Here is a 13,497-nt window from a genome sequence, read left to right as displayed (position 1 = left end):
TTTGAATGGTGTGATGTATCGATATACCAAACATACCATTTGGTATATTTTAGTATTTTCGGTATATTTTGAAAATAATACCGCAATATTTTGCCCTTATTAAAATGGGTAGCGGGTATCTCGAGCACACTGTGATTTGGATTTGAACCTGGACCCACAATATGTTTTGTCCCCAAAACGGGACTTTGAAAAACGTAAAAAACTGAGTGCAGTGGAAATAGGCTATAAATTACGAAAAAATTAGAATTTAATAGCCTATTTCCACCTCACTCAGTTTTTCTACGTTTTAAAGTCCCGTTTCGGGGTTTCCATCTGCACGAACCGAAAAATATGGGCAACGGTAAATTTCTCAATATGGCCGCTCTGAAATGTCAGCTGTTCAAATGTATTAAAAAATTAGCGGAGAGTATAGGCCATTGCCAATAGTAAAGAAATCGCCATCAGCTTGGGGCTATGTACATAAGTAGATATGCTGGCAGCAATGTAATGTTTACATAAATACATTTACTTTTTAGCAACAGCATGGGTGTTTTTGGGAGCGCGGTGTTCCTGGAAACAACGAATCATTTTTTGAAGATAATTTTCGAATTAATAGGGAGGAGTTTGGCACCCTTGTGGAGCGCCTTTGTGGATTGGCCAAAAAGGCACTACATTTCTCCTCCCATAACTCGAACAACATAGCCTCGTGGATGCCACTCCACGATATTGACGACTTTCGAGTTTTTGGCTCATCTAAAATATAAAAATTTGCTTTAAAAGCAAAATAAAATTTTAATTTTTCTATTTTCATACCTTGGCGCACTTTAATGTCAGCTGTTTTGTTAGTGGTGAGCTCTTTTTCGTTGTCATATCGATCAAAATATCGCATAATTACCCAAAAGTGCGTTCGCTATTTCTACGTAGCTCGCGAACGTAGAAAACCCGACTTTTTCTTATGGGTTTTACATGGGGCGAACGTAACATTCGCCCTGAACGTGAAAAACCAAAGTAAAGTAAATGTATTTATGTAAATATTACATTGCTGCCAGCAATGGCCTATACTCCATACTTCGCTAATTTTCCCTCCACTTCGTTAAAATCCTCATAAAAATTCTGCAATTTAATAAAATTTTCCATTTTCAAATGCGCGTGCTGTTTTTTGAAATGTTCGCCAACTCGTGTTTACATTTGAACAGCTGATATTTCAGAGCGGCCATATTGAAAAATTTACCGTTGCCCATATTTTTCGGTTCGTGCAGATGGAAACCCCGAAACGGGATTTTAAAAACGTAGAAAAACTGAGTGAGGTGGAAAGAGGCTATTAATAACATAATGTATTGCAAGGAATCGATTGATTGTAAAGACCTTCACTATGTTTGGTCTCCAAAAGACATTCTAAAAATGAACTAAAATAATTTAAAATTTCATTTATTATTGTTTAAGTGAAAGTTCTGTTTTTGTTTTCTTTATATTTGAAAAGTATAATTGATTAAATGAAAGTTATATTTTTGTTTTCTTTTAAATATTATATACTATATACTATACTATAATTTGAAGAAAAAAAATGAAATATGAAATAATAAAAGATAATTTAAAAAAACGTTAAAAAATCTAGTATTAAAAAATACCGAAAAAATTTGTGGTAAATTTTTGCTAAAGTTGGTACATTTTTCAAAATTTTGGTTCAAAAATTTTTTGGAATGGCAACCGTGCTTGCGAACCATCAGCAGAGCCAACGCAGTCCTTGCCATTTAACTTCAAACATCTAGAGCACGAGCAATTGTTGTTGTCTTCATCTTCGAGACTTTCGTCGCGGCAAAACAAAATTGACATGCGCTAGCTGCTTGTCAGCGAGGCAACTGGATGTTGCAAAACTTCATATGCATACACATACTAATATACGCGAGCATGTAGATACATACACGCTTCCATAGAAACGAAAGCACAGCGCAACGAAATACGCTCGTGCTCATCGTTCCGTATTCGGTCTGCGATTGAAATGAGCAGTGGTGTCATTTTTTCTGAGCGATTTTTAATATATATTTTTGCCAATTTTAAAGATTTTTTTTTTTTTTGCAAAGTTGTTTTTATTTTGAAAATGTTGATCGATTTTTAATTCTTTCAATATTCATAATTTTACTGATTATTAAAATTTTTAGTTTAAAATATTTGCTCGATTTCCTTCAATATTGAAATTTTACGATTTTTATAATTCTTTCGGTTTAAAAATGTTGACCGAATTTTATTGTCTTAATATTTAAATAATTTTTTTAAATTTTGTATTTCTAAAATTTGGCTTAATTATTAAATTGTTCAATATTATTCTGCCGATTCATACATTTTATTTATTTTAAAAACGATTTTCAATTAAAAGACCTTTTTATATTTTAAGTTATTTGCTCGGTTATCTATTTTTATAATACTTAAATTTTTGCCGATATTTTTCATTCTTAAAATAAAAGTTAATTTGAGAACCGGCCAAAAATATGAAAAGTAACAATGTTTGCACATCCGATATTTTCGTTTGATTTTTATACTAAAGTGCGGAGCTATCTTGCCAGAGATCAATAAATTGCAAGCGAACCAGTTTGGTTCGTTCCGCTAAACCAGTTTTATATGTGTGAGTCGTAGTCGTTTTCTTCGGCTTTTTTGGCACATTGTATTTAATGTAGGAAATACATTTATTGACTTAAATTGTTATTGTGGCACAAAATAAAGTTAATAAATTGGTAAGAGCGAAGTAGTTCCCAAGGTACTTTGTGTTGTTCGCATACTACTTTACTACAAAAGTAAATATGTAGATTTTGTACAGCGTCCATTTCGTAGCATTGCCAGGTCAACATGAATTTGTTAGCATCCATGTATAAATACAGTGCGTGACGAAAGTTATGGTTCATAAATACATATCTTGTATTAAAAAAAAAAAACTAACCTATTTAGAGAATTACAGGGAAAATATGCATTCATGCGTCGCTTCGTGGGCAATAAATATTGTATGATTGATTTGAAAAAATAAGAAAACTAATAACACAAACGAAAAACAATCGAAATAACAATGGAATCCCCGCAATTTGCCGGATCAAGCAGTTCGTCAATTGGAGCAATCGGACTAGTGACTGAAGAACTTAACGCGGAACAAATTGTTCCGGCACCTAACTGCCTGACTCGAAGTGACAAGATGGATGTGGGCGGAGGATATCATCCTACTACCGAGTGTCTAGGAAGTTGTACTGGTACTCAGTCCTCAATAAACAGTCAGTCGGGTTTTAAATGGAAGCGCGTCCTTAATCCAACCGGACCACAACCACGCCCACGTCATGGGCACCGTGCAATTAATATCAAGGAATTGATGGTGGTTTTCGGCGGTGGTAATGAGGGGATTGTTGATGAACTTCACGTTTACAATACAGGTAACCATTACTTACGTTAAATATATACAATAGGTTTCAGATAAAAGCCTAATTGTATTGGTAAGGCAGATTTTGAAAAGCCTAGTCTTTTTAAACAAGCAAACTAACAATAGTGGCGCTTAAATAGGAAATATAATTTTATGTTAATAAAGAAAAAAGTATTACACACTTAATGGAAAAATCTTTGAAAATCGGATTGCTTGCCAACAACCAGAATGTAGTACAAACAGTGTAAATACAAGTAAGAAAGCGGCAGTCGAGTATGCTCGACTGTAAGATATCCGTTACAAAAATACTAAAAGTATGCTCTCTGCAACAGTCAAAATAGAGTGCAAAGTACATAGACCAGATTGTCAGCCAAGTCAAGTAAAGACCCCATTGCAGTAGTTTTTGCCCACAATTCTGCAAAAATTCTAAAATTTTTATGTGATCGCAACCAAATTTTCAGGAACCCTTAATACTATAGTTATTATTGTGTGTTTGAAAAATCGCTCTAGCTTGGAAATTAAGCTTGTTATTCTATTGTCCATTTGCGAAGGCCTCTGTGCAAACATATATTTGTTTACTGCAGGTAGTGGATATAATAAATATATATGATTTTACGAGAATTTAGCGAAATAAATAAAGGTTAATTTATAATAACAAAGTCGTAGAGACTAAAATACGAGCTGTGCTAATATTAAAAGTATAGCGATAGCCAAAGGCTTTATTATACCAAATAATAATAACTAAAAGAAGGGAGTGCTAGCTAAGGCCATCGACTCGATAGTTAACTTATATGTTGCTTAATATGTTTTGACATTCTATTTAGAAGAAATACATATAAATAATGGAAATCTATGCTTCGATTTATCTTTTCAGTCAGTAATCAATGGTATGTTCCGGTGTTAAAAGGCGATGTTCCAAACGGCTGTGCAGCTTATGGATTTGTTGTTGAAGGAACGCGCATGTTTGTTTTGGTGGTATGATTGAATATGGCAAGTACTCGAATGAGCTCTATGAGCTGCAGGCAACAAAGTGGGAATGGCGTAAAATGTATCCAGAATCGCCAGATAATGGTTTGCCTCCTTGTCCACGCTTGGGTCACAGTTTTACGATGGTAGGTGAGAAGATTTTTCTCTTTGGCGGCTTGGCAAACGAATCGGACGATCCCAAAAATAATATTCCCAAGTAAGCAGATATTCTCGTTATATGTGGACATATAATTTCCATAATTTGTGTATGCAGATATCTGAATGATTTATATATATTGGATACGCGAGGAGTGCACAGTCACAATGGCAAGTGGATTATTCCAAAACTTTTGGAGACAGTCCTCCACCACGCGAGTCACACACTGGCATCTCTTTTATCAGCAAAGATTCAAAAAATTACGCTTGCTTGTGTACGGCGGAATGAGTGGCTGTCGTTTAGGCGACTTGTGGTTATTAGACACAGGTAACTAATTTAAATTGCTACTGAATTTAAAGAATTTTTATCTTTAACAATAGTAATATGTAATCTGAAGATTATTGACTTAGCAAGTGAAAAATCGAGACATCGATAAGAATATGTACTTCAATTTTCAATTAAAATATTAAATTGTAGTAATACTTCAAAAATTATGCATGCTATGAATATTATCGATACTAAGATTTATTGTTTTTTTAAATGTGATGCTTCTTGGACATTTTACAGAGTGTATTCCTATGATACAATTTTCAACTGATTTGATTTCCACATATCGAATCTAAAAAACAATAATTGACATCTGACAATACAATTTTATGTACAAATTTAATTGCAATTTAGATTCAATGACTTGGGAAAAGCCAAGAACCAGAGGACAGGCTCCATTGCCACGCTCATTGCATAGTTCAACAATGATCGCCAACAAAATGTATGTATTCGGTGGTTGGGTGCCGTTGGTCATAAATGATACAAAAGCAACTACTGAAAGAGAATGGAAATGCACAAACACATTGGCTGTGCTTGATTTGGGTACGAATTTTAAATAATATTCAAAAATGTTAATATTACATATATATCGAAATATGCAGACACAATGACTTGGGAGAACGTCACTTTGGACACTGTTGAAGAAAATGTACCAAGGGCACGCGCTGGCCATTGCGCTGTCGGCATTCAAAGTCGTTTGTATGTGTGGTCAGGTCGCGATGGTTATCGGAAAGCATGGAACAACCAGGTTAGGGTGAGATAATTTTGACCTTAAATATTTATTTATTATTTGTACTCTTTTATATGCTTATAAAAGAAAACAAATAAAATGTAAAGCCTTATTATATAATCTGCAATATTAAGATTACCTGTATTTCGTTATAACATTATACATCATTTTGCGCATTATATTTTCTACTGTATTGGACGAACACTTTCCGTGGCCTTTTTCTGGCAAATGATTGGTCGGGACCAATTTCCGAAGAACAATATTATTATAGACAACATTCATTCAGAATAAGACATCTAAAATAGGTCTTCAACGCGTACAATTTAATTTTTATTACGTGTTACTAAAACAACTATGAACTACTACTTTTCGATTTAGGTATGTTGTAAAGATCTTTGGTACCTGGAGGTGACAAAGCCACTGTATGCTGTTAAAGTGGCATTGGTACGTGCGTCGACGCATGCTTTGGAACTATCTTGGACAGCCACTACCTTTGCGGCAGCATATATGCTACAAATCCAAAAGATTGAGCAATCGCAGGGTGCTGGCACAAAGCAATCCGGCCAGAGTCAAAATCAAAGTCTAATATCAGCAAGCAGTGCAGCAACTGCCATTTCTACAGCCGTCGCATCCGTATCTGATGATCAAGAAAGTGAGTCATCCGCATCAGTTGGCAAATCCACAATAGGCCAATCGAATGGTTCTAACCCTGATCTTATCGATCCAACTGTGAAGACATCAATTGCATCAGTGTCGTCGGTTTTAATAACAAATGTTCAGCCACAAATATCGATAATAAGCAGCAGTGGCGCTGCATCAGGTACGGCAGCCACTGCGAATTCATTGCAAAAATTTATGACCGGCTCAACAAAGATCCCAACAAGCATAGCGTCTTTGCCAACGACAACTACTGACACGTCACATTTGAGTGGGGCACGAGCTGTGACAAGTACCAATGCTAGCAGTAGCATTGTACTTACTACACAACAGCCGTCAACTGGCACTGGCACACTGCGAATTGTACCTGGCGGTGTAACTTCAACTACCGGTCAAGGATTACGGATGGCTACTACGAGCAGCAACAGCGGTCCAACGACAACCGCAACTTTGAAAACTTCACAGCCCAGTGCCACAGTGCAACTATCATCATCGTCATTATCATCGACCACGGCAGTTCCAACGATATCAACCTCGTCTGCCACACTGGGCGGTAAACAATATTTTATACAGAAGCCTCTGACATTGGCGCCAAATGTTCAATTACAATTTGTAAAGACAAGTAGCGGTGGGATGGCCGTACAGACGCTGCCTAAGGTTAATTTTAATATAACCAAAGGTCACGCTAGCCATGCTCAAGCTATATCTATTTGCAATCAGCAATTGCCTACGGCCTCTTCACAAATCCAGGTAAATACAGCAGATTATCAACTTATACATATATAGCAAACCGTAAATTATGTGTAAAACTACACCACATTTCAAAATTTTATTTTGAAACAAGTCTGGTTTTTGTACACATCAGCTTAAAATTAACTAAATTCTATTATGCGATAAAATGGTGCGAGCAGAAACAAGCATCTCCTACCCCAATAAGGTATTAATATTCTTAATCAATTTTATAATAAGTATGTAAGAAAATAGTTCCAGACAGCAGTAGGTTTGTTATTCCATATTCATTTTCATATTGTTGCTTTTTTTTGAAAAATGTGATGCAGAAAGCAATTAAAGCTCACATTTTTAAACCACTTTAAACAGTGTATATTATGCGAATATTGCAGCTTCATAAAGTTCCCCGTTTGATTTGTGATAGTGAATACCTACGACAATAAGACAAAAATTTATTAGAATTATATATATAGATATCTGAAAACATTGATAAATACTAAAGAGATTGATTTTCATTTCAGATCGCATCTACTAACAGCAGTATGCAACCGAAAACGATTATGGCAACTGGAGCAGCAGTATCATCAGTAGCAAGTGCAACACCCTCAACATCAGCAGCACTGGGTCATCAAGCTCTATTACATCAGCAACAGAATCAGCAAAAGTCCATTGTTGCTGGCAATGTACTTAAATTGGTTTCGCCTCATACTGTTGCTGGTGGCAAGCTAATTATGAAAAATTCGAATATTCTGCAAATGGGAAAAGTGACATCCAATATGATGAGCGGGAAACCAGCTTTTGTAATCACAAATAAACAAGGAGCTCCTATCGGCAATCAGCAAATTATAATTGTTACCACTGGGTCAAGTATACGCACAGTGCCTGGTACCGCTGTGATGACCAGTGCTGGCAGCAGCTCCAGCTCTATCTCCAGCCATGGCACAAGCATTGTCAGCTTTGTTGGTTCCACAGGTAGCACATCAACTGCAACTGCTATTCCACGTACCGTCTTAACAAGCTCTAGTAATGTGAAAATGGTGCGGAGTATAGCTGGTGGTGGAAGTACTGCAACTACAGGTGGACGACCCATAACATTGACATTGCCAACATCAACAGCAGCAGTTGCCAATAAGCCTCAATTGACCACACATAAATTACAGCAAAAACGGCTGTTTACATTGGAGGCAAGCCTGTGACTGTAATGAGTACAAATAACGCTGGCATTGGGATTACGTCCTCACCAGTTGGTGTCGGCACCGGCTCCAATAAATTGGTAATGTTACCTGGTGCAGCGGCTGCTGCTGCTGCACGAAAAGGGTTTGTCAATATTTACAATGCCAGTGCATCGAGCAGTGTTGGTCAACGTGCCTTAACGTTGGCTACCACAACAAAAGTGCTGCCACATCGGCTCCAGTTGTGAAATCAACTTTTAACATTCAATTAACAGAGAAAAATAATGGAGGAGCTACTGATACTTTGGCTGAATCTGCTTATATTGATGCCGATCCAATGGATGATATTATTGAGCAACTCGATGGCGCCGGGGATTTAAATATGAAATCAAAAAAGATACTGAAAATTTTGATAATGGAAATGACAGGGATGATGACATGGATAATGATTCCGCAATAGCATCGTCAACATCGGCAGCGGCTGGCTTAATTAATAGTGGTATTGCCACGACAAATGAAGATACTGGAATCGACGCCACTGTTGATAAAAACATCAAACCGGAAATTGTTGATGATGTATCTGATGTAAGTAGCACAACAGATGCCCACAAATTGAATAGCATCGATGATATCATTGGAAATGTAAGTGGAACACTTTAGTTAAGTAAACCTTTAATTTGATTGAAAATTGATATTACCATTCATATACATATTTTAGTCGAAAGCAATAGGAACTACAACAAATGTTTTAGAGTTCAACAAGCCGACTGCTTCTGAGACTGAGGCGGCCAATATTTTAACTACAATCAAGTCTGGAGATGTTATAAGCGCTGGTGCTAGTAGTCTATTCAAAGACCCGACAATATCCACTACATGCGAGACCGATGCTAATCAAATTCCTCCTGTTGAAATTTCTGTTCAAAGACAGCCATCAAATGGTAAGTTATACATACAATATATATTATTAGCATATATGTACATACATTAGAAAATGTGTCTTGTTTCAAGTTCATATTAGCCCATTGTAGTACACGTAAATTTCGAAAAGGTGCTATTCTTTCCGCAACAAAAATGTCACTAAAAACGCAACACATTTCTATATACACGGCTCCATTTCAGCGATAAACAATTAGGTAATCAGACTTATAATAAAAAAATACATCGCTTCGAATTGAAACAAAATGTAAACATATTCCTCTTAAATGTCTTCCTCTAAAATGCAAATCGCCCTTTAAAGAGATTAAAACTCCGAAATTATTTATTTAAAATGAATTTTTAAGTTAAAGGTATTTACTATTAACTTTTATGTCACCATTCTTTTTTGCAAAAGTCAGCGTCTTTTTATACCCGCTACCTATAGGGTAGAAGAGTATTATTAATTTATGCCGGCAGGAAATGTAACAGGTAGAAGGGAGGCATCTCTGACTCACCCTATAAAGTATATATATTTTTGATCAGCATCAATAACCGAGACGATCTAGCCAGACGACATGGCTCCGTCCGTCTGTCTGTCTGTCCGTATGAAACACTGAATCTCAGAGACTATAAGAGATACAGCTATAATTTCAATAATAAAGTTTGTTTCAATTTATTGCCACGTCCACTTCCGACCCCGCAAATCAACAAAAATCTAATAACAACCGTATTTTTAAAGCTAGAGCTGCGAATGGTGTATACGATAATATCAATAGTATTTATGATTCTTGAAAATTTCGATGCGATAAGATAAAAATTGTGAAAGTTATTAAAGAAATACTTTTGTATAGGCAAAAATGCCTACTTACTGGGGGTTTTAGTTGCTTTGGCTGACAATCTGGTATATTGTGCCGTCTATGGTATATTTTGAATGTGGTAATATACCGATATACCAAATATGTCACTTGGTATATTTTTAGTATTTTGAATATAATACCGCAATATTTTGCTTTTACTCAAAATGAGTAGAGGGTATCTCACAGTCGAGCATGCCTCCTGGCGGCACAAATTTATAATACCCTTCTACCTTGTGGGTAGCGGGTATAAAAACGATATCCTGTATTAGGGTTTTCTTTTCAATGTACTGTTATTTCGTAGGCATCCAATAATCACCTCTGATTTTAATAAATTTACAAATAATAATAATAATAATTTTCTTTCTATTGATTGCAGTGGATGATTCACATTTGGAAGCCTTAGCGTCTGCAGCAGTTTTGCAAGCGGCCACAGCTTCGGTTAACTTAATTCAGACACCGAAAAGTTTGCTCTATGGCGGAACTACTAATCAGCTCAGCAGTATCAACCATAAATCAAATGACAACCAAAAAACATCTAATGATAATAATGTAAGCGATTATGAAACTACTTTTATGATCCCTAATTTTTAACATTTACTCGTTATTCGTAAGATGTCAATTGACGAAAGTGATAAATGGAACACCGTTGGCATATTTAAAGATCTATCGCACACTGTTACAAGCTATATCGATTACAAGTACTTCTCCAGCTCTTTGCTTGATAACTTTGATGCGGAAAATATACCGGATTTAACAGAATATCCGCGTATCAGTTTGGATCCAGGTACAGCGTATCGGTTTCGCCTTGCGGCTCTTAATTCATGTGGTCGCGGTGAATGGGGAGAGGTTTGTATTCAATCCAATTAATGAAATTATTAACACCTGTTATCTATAGGGATATCATAATTTTGAACTTTAGAACACAAAATAATACATATCTATATTAGAAGTCTGCACATCTCTGCCTCGGCCAGAGAGTCAAAAATTTATATCTAGATTTGCTCTGCACAACTAAGCAAAACACAATTCCGCTGAGAACAAGAATTTTGAATAAAAGCAAAATATTGCAGTATTTTTCTGAAAATATACCAAAAATACTAAAATTATACCAAATTGTATAATCGGTATATCGATATAGTACCACATTTAAAATATACCATAGATGGCACATTATACCAGATTGTCAGCCAAGGCAACTAAGACCCCTAATAAGTAGGCGTTTTTGCCATACATTTCTTTAATACCTTCCACAATTTTTATCTGATCGCAACCATAAATCACAATTACTATAGTTGCTATTGTAGATACTATAATTCGCAGCTCTAGCTTTAAAATTACGCTTGTTAATCGATTTTTGATCTGCGTACTGTGCTGTCAAAAAATTATAGCTGTATCTCTTATAGTCTCTGAGATCCAGTGTTTCTTACGGACATGGCTAGATCGTCTGGGCTGTTGATGCATACATTTCCTGCCGGCACAAAGTTATACCCTATGGGTTCTACCCTTAGCGGGTATAAAAATGTTAGAAGAATTGAGTATAAAATGTAAATTTTCAAGAAAAGATACACCGAACATATACATTTTTTTTTAAATTAAGCGTCAAGTTCGAAGAGATATGGCATTATACTTTAGTCTATTAGGTGCGCTGATTGTAAAAACGATATAACCATTATTTGCATGTCTCTTAATCGGGAGCCATAAATGATTTAGTTTAAGGGTAACTATTGTAGGTTTTAAAAAATCAAAGAGTTTAAATAATCCTATAATACTCGAAACACAGTTTTTATACCTCCTATCCATAGGGTAAAAGGGTAGTATAACAGGCAGAAATAGTTGTTTCCGTTGCTATAAGGTATAAATATTCTTGATCAGCGTCAACTGCAGAGTCTTATTGTAAAAAAGTTAATAAAATTTTTAAAAATGTTGGTTGATAATCTTTAATAATTTTTACTTTATAGTATATTTTGATGGCATAGTAGTATGCCTATAGACCAATTATAGAATTCGGTATATTTTAATATTTGTTGGGTACATGAATTCGGTATATTTTAAGAATTAAAATGGGTAGCCGGTATCTCACCGTCGAATGGTGTGCCTTCGGCTTTCTTACTTTTTGTTGAACATGTTGTCTGTTATATTTCAGTGACCAAGACATTTTTACGTGTTTTGTTTTTATTCAAAATGGGTATAGGTTAGGACAGTCAAGAACACAGACCAACAAGTGAGGTTTTAAATATTTTCATCGGAACGTTTAATACAGAATTGATGATCATTGTTCGTGTCTTATTGTCTGATTGTTTTTAATTAAAATATGAATATACGCACAGAGAATAATTGTCGTATTCTTGCAGCTCTTAGCTTTCGATAATAAGAAACAAAAATCTTTCTCTATTCGATAGTTCTATATTCTCCATTAATCTTCTTAAAAATAAATACTATTACAATAGTACATTTTAAATCGTATTTTTTTAAAATATGTAGTTGAAAACTAAGACAATATTTTAAAAAATTTTTAGATATCCAGCTTCAAGACGTGCTTACCCGGTTTCCTGGTGCTCCGTCGGCCATAAAGATATCGAAAGATGTTAAGGAGGGAGCACACTTGACCTGGGAGCCGCCGCCAGCACAAAAGACCAAGGAAATTATTGAGTATTCAGTCTATCTGGCTGTTAAGCCTACTACTAAAGAGAAAGTCGTTTCACCTCAGCTGGCATTTGTTCGTGTGTACGTTGGCGCTGCTAATCAATGCACAGTGCCGAATGCGTCACTGTCGAATGCCCATGTCGATTGCTCGAACAAGCCGGCGATTATTTTTCGTATTGCTGCACGTAATCAGAAGGGGTACGGGCCAGCGACCCAAGTGAGGTGGCTGCAAGGTAAATATTAATATACATGTACATATAACAAATAAATATTGATATATTGATACACAACAGACCCAACATCAACAAAACTCCAAGGCGCTGCCAATACGAACAACTTAAAGCGGACACAAGAGAAATTAGCAGCATCCTCAGCAAGTCCTTTTAGCTCGCCACAAAAGCGTGCTCGTGGACCTGGTATGCAAACCACCGATTAATAGTCTATGTTACTGGCATACATTGTACAGAGCGATCGTTGGTAACATTCTATTTAGCTCCACTAGCAACTTATAATTTTACAATATGCTTTCAGTAGTAAGAGGTATAGATTGCATTCACTTTAATTAAGCACATTTACAAAATAGCTCATAAGTCGGAAATACAGCCGAAAGTAAAAGTCGCAAAGTAATATGATGCAAATAAAACACTTTTATGAATACATGAAACTCTTAACTGGTCTGCCTTTTTTGTGTGTTTACAGCTATCAAATATAACAATAACGATTCTACTCTATATATATATATAGATGAGGTGAAAAATTATGCATAATTTTGAATAGTCAAATTATCAACAAGAAGAAAAATTTGAAAAATATAGTGGAAGTTTTAAAAATTTCAACATCTTATCATAACTCCTCAAACTTGTTTAAACCAAGCCGTAATTGTATAAAAAATCTTTTGTATGTCTTTATGTATGTCAAAAGTCAAAATAGTAATAGAACTTTGGGAAGGTCGTCAAAATGACTTATTG

The 13,497-nt window shown here is 35.5% G+C and overlaps 1 protein-coding gene across 1 annotated transcript; it reads left to right on the top strand.

Moving 5' to 3' along the window:
• Positions 1 to 2,552: 2,552 nt before the first annotated feature.
• LOC133846905 (host cell factor) lies at positions 2,553 to 13,194 on the top strand. Its single transcript, XM_062281617.1, is given in 18 exon segments — positions 2,553 to 2,708; positions 2,930 to 3,389; positions 4,251 to 4,340; positions 4,343 to 4,559; positions 4,617 to 4,684; positions 4,687 to 4,752; positions 4,755 to 4,826; positions 5,181 to 5,369; positions 5,429 to 5,580; positions 5,935 to 6,963; positions 7,464 to 8,134; positions 8,468 to 8,756; positions 8,833 to 9,052; positions 10,263 to 10,435; positions 10,499 to 10,732; positions 12,403 to 12,427; positions 12,430 to 12,762; positions 12,823 to 13,194. Coding segments are annotated over 17 exon segments (4,326 nt in total). The 5' UTR covers positions 2,553 to 2,708; positions 2,930 to 3,034; the 3' UTR covers positions 12,966 to 13,194.
• The last annotated feature ends 303 nt before the right edge of the window (positions 13,195 to 13,497 follow it).

Source organism: Drosophila sulfurigaster, chromosome 4 (assembly GCF_023558435.1).
Source record: "Drosophila sulfurigaster albostrigata strain 15112-1811.04 chromosome 4, ASM2355843v2, whole genome shotgun sequence".
Taxonomy (NCBI): domain Eukaryota; kingdom Metazoa; phylum Arthropoda; class Insecta; order Diptera; family Drosophilidae; genus Drosophila; species Drosophila sulfurigaster.
This window is presented reverse-complemented; position numbering and strand designations above follow the sequence as displayed.